Source organism: Impatiens glandulifera, chromosome 1 (genome assembly GCF_907164915.1).
Source record: "Impatiens glandulifera chromosome 1, dImpGla2.1, whole genome shotgun sequence".
NCBI lineage: Eukaryota > Viridiplantae > Streptophyta > Magnoliopsida > Ericales > Balsaminaceae > Impatiens > Impatiens glandulifera.
The window spans coordinates 54,830,962-54,854,772 of record NC_061862.1 but is presented as its reverse complement, the minus strand read 5'-3'; the positions used below and the strand labels follow the sequence as shown (position 1 = coordinate 54,854,772).

Genomic DNA, 23,811 nt, shown 5'->3' with positions numbered 1-23,811 from the left:
TTAGGCATGGAAATCACAAGAGACAGAAAGAACAGAACACTTTAGCTATCACAGGAGAAGTACATTGAGAAGGTACTTGAGAGATTTGCAATGAAAAATGCAAAGCCGGTTTCAGTTCCACTTGCAGGTCATTTCAAGTTGAGTTCTAAACAATGTCCTACAAGTGAGAAAGAGAAAGATGAAATGAAGAATGTACCTTATGCCTCTGTAGTTGGTAGTCTTATGTATGCCATGGTATGTACAAGACCGGATATAGCACACGCAATTGGTGTTGTTAGTCGATATCTCTCCAACCCTGGAGAAGAACATTGGTTGGTTGTTAAGTGGATTCTCAGATATCTTCGAGGCTCTTCGAAAGCATGTTTATGCTTCGTAAGTGATACTCATATTTTGGAAGGCTTTATAGATTCTGATATGGCGGGTGATGTTGATTCAAGAAAATCCGTATCAGGTTTTTTGGTTACCTTTGCAGGCGGTGCTGTTTCGTGGCAGTCAAGGTTATAAAAGTGTGTTGCTTTTTCTATTACAGAAGCTGAGTATATTGCAGCTACTGAGGCATGTAAAGACGTGTTATGGATGAAGAAGTTCCTACAAGAGTTGGGCCAAAAGCAAGAGAAGTTACTTTATTTTGCGATAGTCAAAGTGCCATTCATCTTTAAAAGAATTCAGCTTTTCATTCGAGATCCAAACACATCGACGTGAGATATCATTGGATACGTGATGTGCTTGAGGCAAAAGAGCTAAACTTGGAGAAGATTCATACAAGTGAGAATGATGCTGATATGTTTACGAAATCCTTGCCTAAGGACAAGTTTGAAGATTGTCGGGAGAGAGCGAGTTTATTGGAGCCCGTAAAGTTGCGCTGACGGGGGAGATTTGTTGGGTCAGCTCATTTGGCAGCTGGGCCTGACAAATTAATAAAGCCCATTAGGGCATATTTAATTAAGGAAAAAAAAAACACAGCAGTTTAGTTGTTTTTTTTCTCTCCCCCTCTTCCAACAGTTTTTCCTCCATTGAAGCAACAATTCCTCCATTGAAGCAACAAATTTTTCTTCTAATTTTCTTTATTTCTTCTCCATTTGGTTAGCCATCTTTAGTGATGATGATAATGTATGTTGTTAGATAAATTCAGACCGGTTCAAATAAACCTAACTTAAACAAACTTCCCATGCAGGAACAAGGAACCGGACCGGATGAACAAGAGAACTAACTGAAGAAATCTAACCGGTCAAGCTACCAAACCGATCAAGAGTATTCGGAACGTGACCACACAAAGGAAGAATCGGCCAAAGCTCAAAACCGGAACCATCAAACAGCCGATCATCCACACGACAAGAATAACCGGAAGAAGTCCGGTTACATTGATACCAAAAGACACTCGGCCAAGTCAAATGACCGACCAGTACAAGAAGACACTTTGGGTATCTGTTGAGAATGATACCAAAGGAACAGACTGAATACTTCCATATCCATGCAAGTCTGAGAAAAGACTGTAGGCTGCAAAAAACAGTACTACCGGATCCTTCTACTTCGGGATAAGCCAGAAAGGAAATCTTCAAAGTACAGACAACTGTCCAAAGAGACAGTGTCTACATCAAGTAAAAGACAAACCCGACAGGTTTGCCTTACAGACAGGATACCAGGTCTGAGACAGGATACCAGGTCTGAGATTGACCATCAGGTTTGAGGAAACGACCGCAGGTCTGAAACACTGAATCACTGCACCTCTGATCAGCCAATCAGATTCAAGGCAGTGAAATATGACCGTTGGCATATTTCACCTATAAAAGGAGGCAGTTGCAGAAGAGTAAATGCGGGACACACATTGGGATAACGAAAGCTAAGAGCATTTACTACAAGTGATAACAGTGTGCTATTCTAGAAAGCCTAAGTGTTGAAAGTTAAAGTGTGTTCTACAATTTCGATGTAAATTGTAAGAGTATTATCGAGCAGAAAATAAGTCTCGATCGGCTTGTACTTGTATTCCTTAGTGAATATCCTTCTCGCGGTTTCGAGAGGAAGGGGTGACGTAGGAGTTTTATCTCCGAACATCCATAAAATCTGTTGTGTTATTTACTTTCTGCAGGCTTCATTATATAACCGACTAACTTAACCATACCGCTCCAAACCGACTCTATACTAACCATACCGAATATCCAGATTACCGAAACCGACCCACCATCTCCAAATCTTCATCATCCGAAACCGACCGTACCTATCATACAAGCGTACCGCTTCAACCTGAAAGCAAACCTCTTCCGCGCTTGAACCTAGTTCAAGGGTTTGTGACAGGTTGTGTAGTATTGAAACCCCGGTGTTAATCTCTAACCGGATTAACCACCACCCTACGAGTGAGAACCGCTAACCGGTCCAACCCCCGGTCCACCAGCGGCGACCTAGATCCTAACATATGTGAATGACAAGTTAGGATGAGGTTAATTGATAACTTTGATTAGATTACCTCTAGGCTTGTATTGAACAACATTGTATACCCATTTGATATAGTGGATGATTTAAGTGGCCGAAGTGTTCCGTGGTTTGTACCTAATTTGGGTTTTCCACGTAAAATCTTGGTGTCTTGCTCTCTGTTTCTTTGATTGTTTGATGCTCAATCGAATTGGCTGCCTATTTGATTATACAAAAGGGGAAAAAGAATTGTTAAGCCTTTGTTGTAGCTTGTCTATTTCTGGATTGTTATACAAGTGTTATTATTCGATTTCTCCAACAGTCAAATATATAAAAAAAGAGATTGAACATTATAAAGCGTTATTCTCACAACAAAGTTTTCATTATAGTATGGTGCAAGAGAGTGTCTCTATCTATAGTTTAATATGAGCATTGTTACAATTTGTTTGCGATTCCATCTAAAATTTCATTATTTGGATGTAGTATTATTCTTGGTGGACTATCTGGTTGTAAAACAATCGTCGAACTTTCCATGATCATAGTCGTCTAATATTATAATTCATAATAATATTATTATTATTATGACGTTTTTTAAAATTTATTTGAGAAAGCTGGTGAGTTCGGTCAAAAAAACTAAATGTTATTCTCGAAATCTACAAGCTCGATAATTGGTTGGGCAACGTGTTTGTGTTTTTGTTATTATTTTCATATTTTTTGGATTTTATTTTATTTTTTCATTTTTCATTTCTTTTATGTAATGTTTTTGTCGTTGTGTTTAAACGATTTATCATTTTTCATTATACATGAGTCATTTTCGAAAAAAAATATTCAAGTGTCAAGACTAAAACCAATAACCTTGAAGACATAAAATTTTAAGTTATATCACTTTTATGAGTTTTAACAGTACAACCCAGATTTTATGGTTCGATTTCTACTTTTTAAGACTAATAATTTATTAAGGATTAAGTGACTATAAATAGATTGAGGAATGCATTGTATTAAGTTAAATTTGCACAACTTTAATCAAATTTAGTACGGAAAATTGTTTGTGTCGACATCAAATATCTTAGTCTCTTATGATGTATTTTGAGAAAAACAAAGTTTTCTCAAATATTGTTATTTATGTAAACCTTTGTTAGTTCGTTACAGAATAGTGAGAAACTATGGAATAGATGTCGTTCCATTGGCTCGATGAATAATTTAATAGACTTAGACCATACATAAATTTATTAACGATTTATCATCTAAATCATAAATCACGTCACATTAATAAAAATAAAAAGTATTTCCAAAGAGCTCATCATTTATTAGGTAAATAGAACATGCAGACATCAGAGCCTACACAACAACTAATATTATAACATTTGAACTATAGTAGACCGCAATCTTAGGAACACTTGCAGCAGACGACGTCCAAACAACACTCACAGGTCTCGTAACAGCAAAAACAGCAACATAATGCAAATAAACTGCATCAAGACACTCGAATTATGAGAAAGACAAAAAACATCCTGCATCGTAATTATATAAGTCATTCATTTAACAATGTTGAAATTCAGTTTTAAATTACACTAACTTGAAAGGAAAATAACTTCAGCATAGACCAAAAAATAATTAGAGAAAAGAAACACATACCAGGCAAAGAGACAGCCTTTTTCTGCATGTCTATGCTGGACATGCTCAAAATAATCCATATTTTGTGCACCTGGAGCATTCATATCGACTATGTTAATTTTATTTTTGCTTAGGTTTCTTATGTTTTATTTCTTCTATTTATAGCACTATTTGAGGTTGAATAAATAAATAAAAATTAATTAAAGAAAGGTAAAGTGTTTTTATGATCTATCCCTAAATATCCACTCATAGCTTGTTCTTATCCAAAGCATTTAATTAAATTTAAAAATCTGGTTAAGTTGGGGAATAGATTTTGGTTTACTTAATTTCTCTTCAAATCCACAAATATAACTAATTAATTATAAGGAATAATTTTCTTGATTTAAGGAAAATACATCTACTTTTGAAAAGTTGAGGGAGCAAAATTTGTTATTTTTTTCATTTTTTAAATGATTTTCAGATATAGATTAGAAATAGATTGATAGTGGTAATTAAAAGGAGTTTTGAGATAAGTTATCTAATTTAAATCATGTGCACTTTTTTCTCTATAGTTTCAATACATTAATTCTTTCTCTTAAAAATTATAAATTTATAATCAATAAGTAAATTTCATACTAAGTTGTTCAATGTGTAAGACTAATGATTTTAAGTTTTGAGAGAAGAACTTTGGATGAAAATTAATTAATAAAATTAACAAAAGAAAATATAAGTGAGGTGTGACTCCAACAAAATAGAGACCCCATGTACTTGTAGGTCATGTTAGTCTGTTGTGCCACTAAATATTTGATCATTTCATACATGATTATAAAAATATGTAATAAGAATATTTAAAAATTACAATATATATATATATATATAATATTACATTAGTTTCTCTTATCTATTAAAACACCAAATATTTGTGTTATTATAAATATTTGATTTTTATTTCTTATATAATTATATATACCATTCTATCAAAATATTTGTGCTTTACTTTTTCTTTATTTATAAAATTTTCTATCAATAATTATATACTCATGGTGTGTCATGTTCATGATTGCACAACCTATCAAGAATTGTGTCGTGTAGTTGAATTCTTATATCAGACTGCCCCTTTGCCCAATGAACCCTTTCCGGTGTTATCTACGTTTCAAACAAATTTTCCTAAATTACCCACTTTTTCATTCTCAATTCTCAAACTATTCACCTTCTCTCTCTACAATATTAATTAACCAATTAATTAATTCACACTTTCTCTCTTTTAACCCACTAATTAACTCACTCTCTTTCTTAACCCACTATTAACTCTCTCTCTAAACTCATTAATTAACCCCCTCTCTCTTAACCATTAATTAATATCCTCACTTTTAAACTAGTAATTATTTCATTCTATCTCAATCAAATAATTAAAATATATTAATATAAATATTAAAATAAAATAACACATATATTTATTTTTATTTAACTCTATAAATATAATATATATATATATTTCAAATTAAATACACTAAATTAAATACTTTAAACAACTATTACAAATTAAAATAAAATTAATACATAAATAAACGAAACTTAAAACTTATAATAAAATAATAAACATTATAATAAAATAAAATACATAATAAATATTAATCACGAAAATGCATATTTTATCTTATAATTTAATTTTTTTTCTACAACATTGGTCTTATCTTTTAATAACTTTTTATCTAACTTTTGAGTGAGTAATTTGTCAATTTAATATTATATTTATAGTGATTTGTTAATCATACTCTTGATATAATTAATATAAACTTCTAAGTTGATTTTTCAATTAATTTTTTAATCTTATATTTGTAGTGAATTGTCAATCCAACTTTTATCAATCTTATATTTATAATGACTTGTCAATCCAACTTTATCAATCTTATATCTGAACGTGATTATTATTTATTATAATGTTTACGTATTTTATTGTGATGTAATGTTTATGTAATGTATTTTATTTCAAGTTTCATTTATGTATTCTGTTTTATTTTAATTTATAATAGTTATTTAAATTATTTATTTAGTGTATTTAATTTGAACTATATATATTATATTTATAGATTTAAATAAAAAATATAATATATGTGTCATTTTATTTTAATATTTATATAATATATTTTAATTTTTTGATTGAGATAAAATGAATTAATTAATAGTTTAAAAGTGATGATATTAATTAATAGTTGAGAGAGACGTGGTTAATTGATGGGTTGAGAGAGAGAGGGAGTTAATTAGTGTGTTGAGAGAGAGAGTGAGTTAATAAATAAATTAATTAATATTGTAGAGAGGGAAGGTGGGTAGTTTAGGAATGAGAATGAAAAGGTGTGGTAATTTGGGAAAATTGTTTGAAAGGTGGGTAAAACCGGAAAGGGTTCCTTGGCCCACTATATATCTATGACCTATCATGTCTAAAGGCTTTGTTCTTTTGGGTTTTTTAAAAAACACATCTCAAATCAATTTTCTAATCATCACTTCTCAACAATCACATCACTCAGTTCATTAACCAAAATACTAAAATACCTTCTATTTTAAATTATTGTTTTTTATTTTATTTATATATATTAAATACCTTTTAATCTTTTATCAAAATAATCATTACCTCTTCAATCATCACTATAATTACTTTTTTTCCCTCTCTAGGTTTTTCTAAAAACTTTAATCCGACAAAACCTAATATTTTCATGATAAATACAAACACCATCCCATGAATGATAGTTCAATTAAAACCCACATTCATTGTTGACCAACTTATTAGTTAAAAGTTAAAAAATAGGTTAATTAAGATAGAAAATTGTTTGATATTCATTGTAAATACACTCTAATTATACGAACGAATCATATATATATATATATATAACAGTAATTCATCTCCAACCCAAAACACAAACTCAAACTCAAACTCAACTCAAACTCAAAAGAATATTTTGAGGAATATTTCTTTTTATAATAATTTTTATTTTTTTCAATATTATTTATTTATTTATCTAAAATTACAAATTGAACCCATAACTTTACAACAACTTATTAATTACTTTTAAATTCTCATTCAATTAAAAATAATTTAAATAAAATAATTATAATTAATAATTTATACAACTGCATAAAACAAATTAAATATTATTGAATAAACATAAATTACATTTTACAAGAAAAAAAATACAACAAACAAACCTTATTAAAACATATTTTCCACACATAAAATAGTGTTTTATTTTATTAAAAAAAAATTATTTTTTTATCAATATTGTTTTATAATATAATTTTATAATACGTAAAAATATAAAATATAAATATAAATATAAACAAATTTAAATATAAGTTAATCATATAAACAAATTAAAATTAAGATGAATTAAACATATAAATAAATTATATAAATAAATTAAAAACATATAAATAAATTAAAATATAAATAGTTATATAAATTAGTTTAAAAACAAACTAAAAGGAGAGATATTTGGGTTTGAAGGAAGATATTTTACAATTTAAGTTTGCAAATGGGTTAAAACTTATAATAGAGTTGAGTTTTCTGTAGGTTAGAGATGATGTTATTAAGATATTATAAATGAGTGAAAAACTTTTAATGATAATTAAGAAATGAAGGAGTCTTGAAAATATTATAGGATGCATTAACAATATACAAATGAAGTATTTAATTTTGAAGTTATTATGACCTCAACCATTAACTGCTCTCTCAGCAAATTTGGCCAGAATGTGGGTTAGAAATTGTATGCAATAATTTATATAACTTAAAAATGAGTTATTATGTTTCTATCAACTAAAGAGGCAAGGAAGTAGTGAGAACATTGTCTTATTTCACTAAAACATTAAATATTATCTCAATAAACACAATAATAGGAGAAATACAATAGATAATTAATAATACTAAGAAAAAAGTATTCTCATTTAATCCGAGTAACGTGATGATCACAATTCCCTTAAAATAATTATACCGTCCCTATTTGTGTTGAAGAGTTTTTACGTCGATGTCTGCTAAGGTACAAAGAAATTTGCAATTATTTAGCACACAAAAACCACTAGATAAAAATACTATAATGTAAGCATATTATACTCATTGTAGTACAATCGATTGTGAAATGATCGACCTAAAAGATAGACGATACAGACGAGTCATAAAGCGCGGTTAGACCGGGGTTTCTATCAAGCGCTTTCTCCACTTGCTCGCTCACAATCACAGAATTCAACAGAAAAAAAACGTCGAGTGAAAAACTCGAAAAAACACTTCCGAAAATAAGGGAAAATACTCGCTAAAAATAAGGAAATAACTTTTTAAAATTTTAGAGAGATAATTAGATGGATAAATTAAAAGATATATAGTTGAAAATTAAACCATACACAATAAATTCAATTATTAATTCAACTACCATAATTCATTCATTCAAAGATTTTCATTTCTCAATTTTTAGCATTCCATCTCATCTCGGCTCTTGTCATTCCATCTTGCATCATGAAATTTTATTATCATTTGAATTTCACCAAAAATTATATTTAAATTTAGTGTGACCAATAATTCATATCATTTAAACGATTTTCATTTCTCAATTTTTAGCATTCCATCTCGACTCTTGTCATTCCATCTTGCATCATGAAATTTTATTATCATTTGAATTTCAACAAAAAATTATATTTAAATTAGTGTGAATTTATATTATTTAGATTATATTTTATTTAATTATTTTCAAAAAATTCAGAATTTAATTTACACTGAATAAATTGAATTGAATGAGACCAATCACCGACATTGAACCTAGTGGCAACACTTGACAGATATATACATCACAAATGATTAAGACTAAGTTTATGAATTTTTAAAAAAATATTATTAATTTATATCTCTCTTTCTCTTCTCTAATTATTATCTTTTATATTCTCAACAACATGTTTAGCATATTAATTTTTAAATATATATTTATATATTCTACATTAACTACTTTATTTTATTTATGTATTTTAAAAAAGAATAATAGGGTAAGGGAATAAATCAAATTAATAAAATGTATAAATATGTATTATTAAAAATATATATTATATTTAATAAATATACAAAAAGAGAATAAACCATTAAATGTAAAAATTATTAATTACTTTTTATTTCAACTAATTACTTCCCTATTCTATTATTTATTAATTTATATATATATTATATGTCTTAATTAATTAATTAATGTATTTTTGAAATGAATGATAATAAGTTGAAATAAATACATTAAAATAATAAAATATATATTTTTAAAATATATATCATATTTAATATATATATATATATTAAATTATAAATTAATAATATATATATATATAATAATAATAAAATTAAATATAAAATTATTAAAATTTTGTCTTACTCCACCTAATTGTTTTTTTTACACTTTCTTGTTGTTTGGATTAAAAGTTCAATTAATTATAAAAATGTGGCCACGGGTTGAATAATACATAGTTCACAAATCCACTTGTACCATTTAATTAGGCATATAAGTTTTCGCCTAACAAACTTTAACCCAACTTCTCAAAGAGAATGAAAATATGTACCTTTTTTTCTGTTAAGTTAGAGGAATAATGCAACTAGCCCTATTTATATATTTTAATTTATCTAGTTTAACCAATAATCATCATCATAGTTATTTTAACTTAATATAAATAAATAATTTTTATTTGTAAATGATTGAACTCTTATATATAACCAAATTAAAAATAATATGTCTTTTTATTAAGTTGGCTTTTGGCCTATGAATAGTTTTTCCTCATTATGTTTGATTACTTTTTTTTATATTTTTGTAATCTATTTTGTATATTAGTAGAGGATGATTTAAGGTTATATATATTGAATTTTTATTAAATAGAAATTTGTCTAAAATAATAAAATGTGAAGAGAGATAAAGAGAGAAAACTTGCCACTCTTCATTTCTTCTTACAAAAATTTTCCCAAAATTTCCTTCCAATCATTTTATTTTATTATTATGTAAGAGTAGATTTAAATGATACCTGCCCAACAATATTTAAATCCATATTTCATTAGTCCCATATATTTTCTTGATATGATTAATTTTTTTTTAATTAGATTGCACATTTTCTGATATAATATAGTAAATTAATGAATAAAGTTTTAAAATAATTACTAATTATGTATAGTTTGAATAATTATTATTATTATAGAATTTGTTTATTATTATTTTGAAATAAATAAGAGTGAAAAAAATTAGTAAGAATAATAAGAGAAAAAGAATTAAAATTTTATATTTATTTTTGTTTTTCACTTCTGTATATATATATTTTTAAATAAAAAGAAATGTATATATCTTTAAAAATTATACAAATATTATATATATATATATAACAACATTTATATTAGTATAATAAATTAATATAAATATATATATATAATAGTATATTTAACAAACATATTAATATATATTAATAATTTAAAAAAGTTTTATGTACTTATGTAATAATAAAATTTAAAGAAAAAATGTGTTAAGTGTTATTTTTACGAAGCAATCGTTACGGTCTAAAATCAACCGGCCTCGGACCCTAAATAAATTTACAGCAACCTTTCTCGCACCCGGTCCGGTCCTATTGTGCACATGGGCCAGATTTCTGTTTCGTTGTATTATTATTTTGTTTTGCTTTGCTTTTCTATTTTACAAACCGAATTCTGTTATTTTCTAGTATTTGTTGTAACCGAAATATTATGGGGCAAGACATCACCTATATAAAGATTTCTCGGCACCGGTCTCGGTCCTATTAGCTTTTTTTGGTATGGTACAATGTCACCTCATTCACTATCAATTTTTGCACTTTAGTCTTATTATTACATTTAGAGAATTATCAATAAAGGTTTCAAAATCTTTCAATTGAACCATATATACATATTGAACTTGTTACTAAGTCATATTCAAACAAATTTTAAGTTACTCAAGTTATTATTCTAACATTATCGTTAACATTTTAATAGTAAAAGTGTGGGTTTTGGGCTCATATTTATAAGAGTTTATATATTGTAATAAATTTAGCTTTTATTGAGCTTATTAGTAATAATTTAGTCTTTTGGTTTTGATGTACTCCTATAAATAGAGACATTGTAACATAGGGTTACTCGGATCATTATTCCATGGAAAATAAATAGAATGGACGACTCCTCGAGGATGTATGCATTATTGGTCAAACATCGTTATATCTTATGATCTTTATTATTCTTTACCACTATATCTCTACATATTCTTTTATCATGTGTTTAGAGATTAGATCTTTTCTCAATAAGTGGTATCAAATCATGTTTTTGAGCATATTTATCTTAATATATTTATGAAGATATGATAGAAAGACTAGCCGTCATTGAAGAAGTCGTTGGATATTTGTGCTTTTGTTGAAAATTGTTGATTGTTTGAGAAAACGACATTGATTGTAGAAGAATTAGCCGTTGTGAAGATTTGAATCGAAATTTTCAGTTGTTAAGAAGATGTCAATGTTCGTTAAAATATTTCTTAGTTTTTGGTGACCGATGTCTTGAGAAGAAGAGTGAAGAAGACGATGGATCTTTTGTTCTTCTTGAATGCGCTAATGGGCGCAAGTGACAAAAAGTGGTCGTGTAGGCAACGACAAAAATGAGGTAAATTCTTTTGACTTATTTCAATTTGGGACATATGGTCTATTAAAATATAAAAAAATGAAGAAAAAAAATTATATATCTCCATATATATTCCATATATATAGATATAATATTATGATATAATATAATATATAAAGAGAAGAAGCGACTAAGACTCTTTCAACTAAGACTTTTCAACTAAGACTTTTTTCAACTAAGACTTTTTCAACCTAAGACTTTTTCAACTAAGTACTTTTTAGTCTCGTTTGATTTCACCAAAATAGGCTTAAGACCTATTGATTTCAATTTTCATAAGTAAAACCTTGTTTGATTTTAATCAAGTCCTTAAAACTTTGGTTGCTTTGATCTTAAATTTGTATTGAGGCTTATTTGACTTGAATTTCTCAAAGATGGAGATTTGTGATTTATTTCTTTAGAAAATTTGATATCATTAATATGGAGATTGAAAATTGGAGTTGAAAAAGAATGTGAAGTGCTTAATCAATGTTGCAGATTATGGAAGATAGTTGATGCAACATGTAAAGAGTTTTTCTAATTAAAGAGAGTGACTTTAATGTTTGTTACAGAGTGTGGTTTTGATATGTGTGTAGAAAGGTCGGATTTTGGATTTGTATCAAACCTTGTGAGTAGGTTTTGATTGGCAATCCCGGTAAATGTTGGTGCGAAGTTGTCAAGTGGGTGTTGATGCCTCAAGGATTCTACCAAGAATGATAATTTCTAAGGTATGAGTTGAGGTGCATTAATCATTAGGTGGCGGACCCAAAAATGTTTTCTCGGGTGGGCCCAATACATAGTAACGTAGCATTTTTTGGCGATCAAATAAATGCATTTTCTAATTAAATTTTACTCGGTCATTACATAAAATACTAAAAAATACAATTACAAATATTAATAAGCACAATTACTAATTACTCTTGTCATGAGTCAGTACAAAAGAAGACAATTTATTCTACAAGATTCCATTTGTTGAAAAATATGCAATATTGGCTCATTTTCAATTGTTGAGAAAATATCTTTCTCAACATATACAACTAAACTATCATTCAAATATTCAGTTTCCCATTCGATTACGCAAATCAGTCTCATTGCTGAAAAAACTTTTTAAACGGATGCAGTTGCAACTGGTTAAAACTAAAGCCAACTCTATCAATCTATAAACCAATGGAAAAACTATATGTTTTTATGTTGCAACCAATTTCTGAGTAAGAATTCCCAAGTCTTCAATTGAAAGAAAATTGAGGATCATCCCGCAATTAAATAAGTAAGCCTGAAGTTGTTGTTCCAAAAATAATAATCACTGCCTGTGAAATCTTCAGGATAAAGTTTAGCAAGACGAATGAGTTTACGAATATAAAATTGGGAGAATGAATTTCTGGGATGAAGACATAATATGCAGCCAAGTAATTTTGTATAACTTTAAAAATAATTATTAATTTCTTACATAAGCAAGTCAACAACCTAGCATTAAATAATAAATAATAACTATTAATAGATAAGAAATAATTTTTATTATACTTGGCAAAAGATCTCCACACGATAATGATGAAGAATTTAGTGATGAGTTTCCCTTTTCCTCTCCGCCTACCATTGCTATTAATTATCATATGCTCATTCATATCAAGTATCGAGATCGAGTGTAATTGACAAAAACCGTTATCTTGGTCCAAAATATCATGCTATCCATCTTTTCTAATTTTTGTAATTAATTTTTTGAACTCGCACTCAATGACATGGCTGTGTGAACTATATTTTAATCTCCTCTTTGTAGGCAAAGTGACAATACTCACTTGTAATTCCCAATAAATTTTTCATCAAATGCCAACACAAAAACAAGATTCATAATACACTAACTATATAAAAAAATATGAAAATCTAATTTAATAGATTTCTAGCTTAGTTTTTATGAGAATATAAAAAAAATAAAAAATAAAAATAAGAATAAAATATAAAAACGTGATAAACAATATTATCAAGTGAATAAACACTCGAGATACCGAACCAAACAATGTAACTATTTTAACTTGTTTATTAATATTAATTTATATTTTTTAAAATTTTTTTGAAATAATTTAAAATTAAGAAATATAAAACAATATTATTATTTTAATTTTTATATTTTACCCTTATAAGTAATTTGTATTATTAATTATATTGAAATAAATAAAAAATAATGTATAATTATTATATAATTTTAAAATAAATAAAATTATATAATAATTATACATATCAATTATCATATGCTCATTCATATCAAGTATCGAGATCGAGTGTAATTGACAAAAACTGTTATCTTAGTCCAAAGTATCATGCTATATATCTTCTCTAAATTTTTGTAATTAGTTTTTTGAACTCGCAATCAATGACATGACTTGAACTATATTTTGATCTCCTCTTTGTAGGCAAAGTGACAACTCACTTATAATTCCCAATAAATTTTTCATCAAATGCAACACAAAAACAAATTCATAAAACACTAACTATATAAAAAAAATATGAAAATATAATTTAATAGATTTCAGCTTAGTTTTATGAGAATATAAAAAAAAATTTTAAAAAATAAAAATAAAAATATAAAAACGTGATAAACACATATTATCAAGTGAATAAACACTCGAGATACCGAACCAAACCAATGTAACTATTTTAACTTGTTTATTAATATTAATTTATATTTTCTTATAAATTTTTGAAATAGTTTAAAATTAAGAAATATAAAACACTATTATTATTTTAATTTTTATATTTTACAAAGTAATTTGTATTATTAATTATATTGAAATAAATAAAAAATAATGTATAATTATTATATAATTTTAAAATAAATAATATTATTATATGATTTATATTATTTTGTATATAATTTTTTATACTTTATTTATATAAATAAATCTTATTTATATATTAATTAAAATTTATGTACTATTATAAATATTTGTATATTAGAAAATATTGTTAGTATAAATAAAATATTAATAATAATTATTTTAATAAAATTATATTTAAAATTAAATTAATATAATTATGAATTAGTTTATAGATAAATTATATAAGTTTTTATTATATTTTAAAATATAATAAATAAAAATTGAAGGTGAGGCCAGATTTGATCACCTGATCTCATCTTCATTGTTATGTTGACAAAAGCCAACTGGAGGCTAAGAGTTACATATCAAATATATCATATATATATATCTATAAATTTTTTATTTAGGTTGGGTGAGGCCCGGGCCCCCTTGTAGGTCCGCCGGTGTTAATCCTATTCATGGTTTGTTCACATTCTTTCTACACAGGATTCTTGGCTAACAGAATGTGGAGAATAAATGATTCATCTTCATGCTTTTTGAAAATTAGTGAAGGTTTTTATTATAACAATTGTTGTCTTGGAATACATGAGTGTCATTATTTCACTATGTCGAGGGCTTTGACTTGAAAAAATTCTCGGTTTGGTTAACTGTGTTTGGAGAGATTTTTTCTTTTAAAAAACGGTTATTGAAGAAGTCAAAATTAAAAGAGAGCAAAGAGAGAAAATCTAATCGTAAATTTCGCCTATAGTCGCGTAGGGTTCATCTTACTGACGATTGGAGATTCTGAGTCTGATTGCGCTGAAATTTGTCGAGAAATTTGTAAGTCGTTTCTCTACATTTATACGGCCGAATCAAGGTTTGGACGTATTGAAGTTTGATTTTCTGAGCCTTAAAGTTTCTGCTTAGTTTAAATTTTATTGGACTTGTTTGGGACCAAAAATTTTGTATCTTTTTGGTATGACCTTTTATCTTATTGGAAGAGCTAATCAAGATGAAGACGGTGGTGAGATTATGTATTTTACACTTGACAAATTATGATCGAGTAAGGAAAATTGTTATCAAAAGGTGTTTATCGATGACAACATTATCGACTTGTTGATAGAGTAATCATTCAGGTCAAATTACAGATTGCATTGATTTGGCGTGTGATTAAGGATTGGCACAATTCCAGTTAACACATAATATGAATGAAAGACTAGGAAGATGAAGACTACTGAAAAACAATTATAAGTTGAGGTAGATATATCTTGAGAGCAACTCTCAAACAAACCAAGAAGAAATTATTGCATTATCTTCTAAAGTGAGAAGATAAATAAGACCTTGAGTAAGATTCCTAGTCATAAAAAGAGTTAGATGAGAGACTCGGTTAATTTGAAGGTGATGATTTTGTTAGTTTTTTTTGTTTTATCTTAATTGTCTATGCATTATAGATCATAGTTGAGATGAATGAGATGATTTATTTATCATCTTATTAAGGATATGATTGAGACCTTGAATGTGATTCCTAGTCATGAAAATGAGCTAGAAGAGTCGTTCGATCAATTCAATTGGAAGGATATTCGATTTCTTTAGAGAAACTAAAATTATCATTTGAAGCATTGGTGAAGACAATTGAAGAAGATAGTGAATCTTGAAATAATATTCTCGAATTGTTAGTCGTTTTTGGATTTAACAACCTAGTAGATTACAAGTTAATTTGTTTCAAAAAGAAATATGAGGTTCAAGTTGGTTTGAGTGTACAACGTTTAAGGCAAGATGGGTGACAAATGCTTTGTCAGATCTTGAGCTGAGAAAAAGATGTCGTGATAACCTAATTATTTGTTATGAAGTAGACGATATAAAGTTCGTCTTGGGTCCTCTCGCTTTCGATCGATATCTTATTTGAGGAAATAGACGTATGAAAGTTAGTTTGGGTCTCCTTAGTTTTCGATAGATATCTGATTTTGAAAAAATAGACGATGAAAGTTCATCTTTGGTCTAAACCGTATTTTGATTTCAGTCAATTGTTGGACTTGAAAAATAAGACACTCAGTTTGTGGCAAACAAAAGTAAAGATTATTTTACATACCAAAGAATTGTTAATTCTAGTTTCTACGTATGTCAACGGGTATGAATAAAGATTGAGAAGAGTTGTTGAATGTCTTTCTTTGAAATAACATGGTTACCCAATTGCTATAAGGAATAATAATCCCTAAAACTTCCTGGTCTTAACCTATGATAGTGCAACAAGTATCAAGAGGCCTAGGATTGTTGTAACTTAACATAATACTTATGTTTCTTTCATTAATATTTGTGGTTATAATTCACCATGAAAGACTAATTCTTTATAAGTGAGATGTATACATTTTTTAGTTGTAATGCTTAAAATTGTGATTGGTCACTCCTACATCAATAACCATGTATTTAATTAATTTAACTGGAATACTACAAGTTAATATAAAGTTCAAATATTAAAAAAATATTTTTATTAGATTTTGATGTTTGTAGGCTCAAACTTGGGAAACAAGACGTACCGATTGACAGAAGTCGGTTGATTGACTTTTTCTTAAACTTTTAGAAACAAATTGAGAAGAAGCATCCCGTGACTTTGTTGTGCAAAAAAAAAAGTTTGCTTCAAGCCTTCAACTATTATCACCAATCAATATAACATTATTGTAATTTTGTCCATAAGTTAAATTGATATAATTTATACAAAAATATGTTACAAACTATAATGTCTGTATTTTATAAAATTATTAGAAAAACATATGTGCACTATGCTACAATAGTTATACCTTTTTATATATATATAAACTAAGAAAAATCAACACTCCCTAAACTACAACAGTTTATATTTTAAAAAATAAAAATAAATTTCAAAAGGGCAAGACACTGGACAAAGATGACACAGACACGAGCACTGGATGAAAACATCAAGATACATCAAGATACGAATTCGCCAAATCGATGAGCCCGTGCCTATGTCACATCAAAATAGTAGGCAAGACATTATTTTCTTGTGTTGTGCATTTGTAGTTATTCTGTTGTCCACAATAGACGTTATATTTTTTTTTATGAAGATGTTCCTATGCACAATTAGGTCAGTTTGTGACAAGTGTTATTGGTCTAGCTAAATCCTCTGTTGTGGACAAGAATAACAACTTTTCGCAATGACAAAAGGTTTTAGGAGGGCCAATTTGGACCCGTTTAAAAGGGCTCCAATTTAAATCTATTGATCTATCAAATTAAAATCCACATTTATTTGTTTTATGAGTCTTAGTATACAATATCTTCAATGTTTATTATAAGAAATGGTTAAGGAATCAGAGTTATCAATAAGAGATTGTCGAGACAATCTAGTAGTATAAGATAATGTGGAATTCAAAAAATGAGTTATCTCTTACACCTACTAAGTATAGTATCTAAACAGTGATATATATATCACTAGTTGTCACGAGCTCAATTTAAATTATAACACTTTAATTAAAATGAAAGTATTGACTATATGTTTTATGTATATTTTTTTTAGGGCAAATCTACCTGGGCGGTCCTCAAACTATCTCGATTCGCTCACTTTTGGCCCTCAAACTAATTTTTGAAACAAATCGCCCCTTTAACTTTTATAAAGGTTACCAGTGGCCTTTCCGTCAACTTTTTAGTTAAACCTAACGGTTTAAGTTTAAAATATTTTTTTTTTATATATTATCTTTAATCTTATATTTTATATTTATATATATAATTATTAAATCGCTTATATATAATATTATATATATTATATTATTATTAAATTTTATATAATTATTAAATCTCTTTATATAATAAATAAATAATATATTATTATTTATTTTTATCTATATATATAATTTATATATATATATATATATTTATATAATTTATATATATTATTTTAACTAATTATATATAATATTATATAATATATATTTTAAAAAATACTTTAAGTGTTAAAAGTATTTGAGTAATTAGAAGGTTTCAATAACTTTCATCTTTTAAATTATGTTTGTAAACATTATATATTCTATAAATTCTATAACTTTATTTATATATATAGATATATATAATTAATGATTAGGAAATCATATAATTTATTTTTAAACTTTTTTTTTATGTATATTAAAAATAATTTATTAAAAGTAATTATAACCTTCTAACTACTCAAATACTTTAATACTTCAATTATTTTTTAAAATATATATTATATAAATATTATATATAAATTAGATAAAGATAATATATATAAATTATTATTATATATATAGAGAAAAATAAATAATATATATATTATTTAGTATTATATAAAAGATTAATAATTATATAAAATTTAATAATATACATATATATATAATATTATATATAAGAGAATTAATAATTATATATATAAATATAAAATATAAGATTAAAGATAATATATAAAAAAATATATATTTTAACCTTAAATGTTAGGTTTAACCAAAAGTTGACGGAAAGGCCACTGGTGACCTTTATAAAGTTGAAGGGGCGATTTGTTTCAAAATAATTTGAGGGCCAAAAGTGAAGCGATTGAGATAGTTTGAGGGCCGCCCAAGTAATTTGCAAAATTTTTTTTTAATACCCACATCATATTTACCTACTAACTTGGCTCAAGGGATTAATTGTATCTTTTTATAAATATTTGTTTAATTATATATTTAACATTGTACTTAATATTTTATTATAATGAAATTATGTTTTTGAATATAAATAACTTTTCCTAAAATTGAGAATTCAAACAAATTCATGACATTAGATTTTGTAAATTAGATTTGTGTTTTTTTTTTTTTCTGTTGTGAAAAATAAAATTGATATAATTTTTCATATTCATATATTTTGTAATTTGTTTGACATGCAATATTGAATCATGTTACAATAATCTATCAACCTTTGCCTTAGATAAGTCCGACAAGCACTCGGACTAGAATAGTCAACTTCCTATGGCAGCCTATTTAATAAAATATTTAGATAAATTTATGGTCATTTAAACATAAAATTTTATAATTTAATGGTTCAAGATTCAAACTTAAAATTTTTATTTGGTTACGAGTGAAATCTTACCTAAAACAATTTCTTATTATCAATTCTTAATATTAGACATAGGCAAACAAAAAATAAAATAAAAAATTCTACCGGGGTTAGAGCTCAAAATTCGGGACCCGACTCTGCTGGTGTGAGATGTGAAAGTTCGAGTTTATTCTAATCAAGTATATTGAATGTTCCACTAGCAAATAATTGAAAAATGTAAGTGTTTTCAATGGTCAAAGTAACAGAATTGGACAATTTTTGAAAAATGAGTTTGTGAGTAAACAAGAAGAACATTCAATACGTATTTACGTGAGCATGATTATTAATAATATTTAATGTATAATAATGTATTTAATTTAATGTTTATATAATGTATTTTATGAATACTTAAGTTAATTTTTTATTTAATTTTAATGATTAATTTAGTATGGTTAAATTCAATTTTATATACACATTTTAATTAAAAAAGATAATAATTTAATATAACAAGGTTTATAAAATTAATTATAGTTTGTGACAATACTATTTATTTTGGCTCATTACAAGAATGAAGAAAAAAAAAGTCATATAATATGCTTAGGTGGAAGAGAAATTTTTTTTAAAAAATTGGTATTTTGGTAAGTAAAAAAAATAATATAGGGTACTTCAAAAAAAAAAAATCAAACCGGAAAATGGACAGAGCAGAAAGGGATCTAAGGCTACAAAACAAAGAAAAAATGTTCTACAAATCCATATCAAACAAAATAAAATCTTGAATTTTTTTATCTTTCATAACTCTATTATTGAACTTCACTTTCCCAATGATCTTAGAACACTTATTACTAATTTGATTTGAAAATGGATTTGAAAATGGTTTTAAGATGTTTTTAAAAAACTTTATTTTCAGTCATGATCCCAACTGAAACTGAATCAATGATTTTGCATCTAAAAATGCAAGAAGTCACTTTCGTTAATAATTTATGTTGCATCTTTGTAGATATTAGAAGGTTATTGAAGATCGGTGAAATACAAGTGAAATTTATGCGTAGGGCCCCTATTTCGTGCTTTCGTCTAAGGCCTAAAAAATCTCAGGAACGGCACTGTTTAGCTTGTTGTGTGTGCAACAAGGTGCCAATGATAGACTATGGAGGTCCACTAGTCAAGCCATCTCAGCATGTTTTCACTTTATTCTAATTTCTCGCCATTCCAAATAGGGGGAAAAGCAACTACCACCATTGGAACATGGGAGCAATGGGATAAAAACATTTTTAACCATTGACAAACAACATTCATTCATAAAATCAGGATTCAAAAAAAGATCATGATCAAAAGTTTCCCATGAGGATTACGAAGCTAATGAACATAACAAACACTGGTTTTAGATGCCAAACAACTTGAAGAAAGATCACCACAAGAAGATACAAATGATAACCCATACACTTGAAGTTTGAGATTTATAAACAATCTGAGGACAAGCACCTTCAATTGTGCATTAGAGACAACAACAAGAACTAGAACTCCAAAGACAAACCCATTGATGTCCAAGACCAAAACAGGGACATCAAAACAAACCTCAAGATTGCAACAACACCACTATCCAAGCAGTCCCCTCTATGGATAGGGGCAAGACATGATTTGGGTAAACAGAAAGCTCTGCAGAATCCTAGACTACCCATTTTATCCTAAAAATATCTTCAATTTCTTTCAAACCAGCATATCTACCAAATCATCATCAGCATCATAACCATTTTTTATAGCAATGCATTTGCAAAGATCCACCCAAAATCCTGGAGCAATGTAAAAGAAAGTGCACTGCTGATATATCTCAAGACCCATAAATGACTAAACTCTAATCCATATCCAGTTTAGCTAAAAACCCAAGTAAGCAAATAAACCAAATAAGGTAAACTGATAGTGGTATACAGAATTCCGCTACTAATCACAGACCATATTACACTGCTATTACATTGATTCATTCAATAACACTATATGAATTTGAAGTAAACAATAAGAAATCGTTTTCCTACAGTAAAAAAGAATATAGATTTGATAGATAAACAGAATGAAAACAATACTGATAGTTAGAAGAATTCAATTATTACCAATCGGAACTTCGAAGTTCATCTACATTGCCTTGTTGTACTCTTCCATTTCTTTGATCCATAATTCCCCAAATTCACAGTCCTTCCATGCATCAAACCAGGGTCCACCAAGAGTATAATGAATTGCCTTGGGAAAAGTAGTCGGATCTCCATCCTCAATCTTATTATGACCCACAAGAAAGTTCCAAGCAAATGGAATTGATCCAATATCTTCATCCTCCAGCCATTGGAATCTATGAAGGAAAGCACCTGACTCCTTATTAACAATCTCTGGAGTAAGAGTCTTATTCTTCAGATGTCCGCAGTTATACAACACCATTGATGACCAATTCTTTCTGGGATAAACAGTCTGAACTGCACCATCCATCTTCGTAGTCTCTTTCGGAGTATAATCATGCTGGACACACATAATGGCGAATTTATTATCTATCAGATCCGTAAGTTGTTTGAAGTCATCGAGGTAGAGGAAATCACAGTCGACGAACAAGGCCCAACCGTCGTAACCGGCTAGGAAAGGAGTCAAGAAACGGCTGAAAGAGAATTCGGTGCTCTCAAGCTTGTTCCTTTCGCGCCAATAGATACCTTTCTCACGCAATTCAGATTGCTTTATTGGAATGATTTCGAGGGGGATGGTGGAACGCTTGAGGATGGAGTAACGGCAGACCTCGTAAGCTAGATCTTCCCGCGGATCGTATCCAATGAAGATCTTGAATGGCTTAACATGCACGCCGTTCTCTGGATAAACCTTCGCTCCATTAGCATCAGCAGGTGATGACATTTTCAGATCTGAAAATTGTAAATTAGGAGATTGCAATGTCATATCATATATGATGATTATTGATTCAAAGCAAATTTATACCTCAGAAGAAGAGTGAGTGAGAGACTTTGACGGTATTTCTTCGTCGCCCGTCGATCTTCTTTGCTGGGATCTCTGTTTCTCTCTCACACACACACACAGTTTTCTTTCTCGTGACCAATCTCTCACACACAGATTTAATGTGACATTTTGCTAGATTTTAGGTTTGTTTACAGCTGAAACTTGTTTGTTTAAAATTTAAGTGAATATACATATAAATAGTTAAATTTAAAATGTATTTAATAATAAATTATAATATTAATATGAATAATAAAAAATTAAATAACTAAATAGAATAATAATAATATAAGTTAGTTTAAAAAACAAATTAATCAAATAGGTTAGTTTATACTTTTATCTATTCGTTTTATTTTGAATTTTCTGTTTTATCCATAGTCGAATACAAAAGTCATTTAAAATAAATAAAAAAATAAAAATAAAATTAATATTGATCTCTAGACACTATAATAACAATAATAATAATAATATAAATTTATTATATTTATTTAACCCAACATAAAATATAAATACTAAATTAAAAAATAATAATTTTGTTTCTAAGGCACCCCCATTTCTGATGACAGATACGGCATGCAATGAGCGTTCTCGCGGGATTATTATCGATGGTCTATGCAATTAATTCAAAATTTATTTTCAATTCCTTTTAAAAATAATATTAAGATGTATAGTAGTTTAATCTTAAAAAAAAAAAAAAAATTAATTGATTGATAACTTTTTTATAATAAATAATTTATATAATAGGTCAAACATTGTGACTAACATTCTTTTAACGGGGAGGGGGAGAGATTACCATAAGACCAGATATTAACCGTTCGGTTATCCTGCAAACCAAAGGAAATGAAGCAAGTATTCTATGATGATTTCAGTTGAAGACATAGTTAGGCCTCGTTTGATCTTTGGGTTATCCCAAACCCCAACAATCTCATCATAACTCAAATCAATTATTTTATTAATTAAAATACCAAAACTATCCTTTAATTAAATTTAATATTATTTTTATTAATTACCTTAAATAAAAATTAAAACCCCATATAAATCTAACTATAACATATCATATTATTTATCATAACATTTAAATTTTAAATAATTCAAATAAATAAATAATTTTACTAAAAAATAAAGTTTATATATTTATCTAAAAAATTGATCGGTTAAGTTGAAGGAACTTAAAGGCTGAGTGAATGGAAAGATCAGAGGAGAAAAATCAAATGGATAATTGATAATGAGATCAAATGGAATCAGTGGAATTGATAATTGATATATTTGCAGAGATTATATGTAGTATTGCAATAACTATGAGTCCCGTGTAGAAACGTTTGTCACCTATTTCAAACATAAAATGAGTAAATTATAAACCATATC

At 27.5% G+C, this 23,811-nt stretch overlaps 1 protein-coding gene across 1 annotated transcript; it reads right to left on the bottom strand.

Moving 5' to 3' along the window:
- Positions 1–21,350: 21,350 nt before the first annotated feature.
- On the bottom strand, positions 21,351–22,590 carry LOC124920860 (protein CDI-like). Its single transcript, XM_047461427.1, has 2 exons — positions 22,432–22,590; positions 21,351–22,358 (listed from the first exon to the last, which is right to left on the bottom strand). Exon 2 carries the CDS (start codon positions 22,348–22,350, stop codon positions 21,595–21,597), a length of 756 nt encoding a protein of 251 aa, XP_047317383.1. The 5' UTR covers positions 22,351–22,358; positions 22,432–22,590; the 3' UTR covers positions 21,351–21,594.
- Between the last annotated feature and the right edge of the window lie 1,221 nt (positions 22,591–23,811).

Bases quoted from the DNA above. Each gene is read 5' to 3' on its own strand.
- LOC124920860 (XM_047461427.1), bottom strand. From the start codon at position 22,350: ATGTCATCACCTGCTGATGCTAATGGAGCGAAGGTTTATCCAGAGAAC.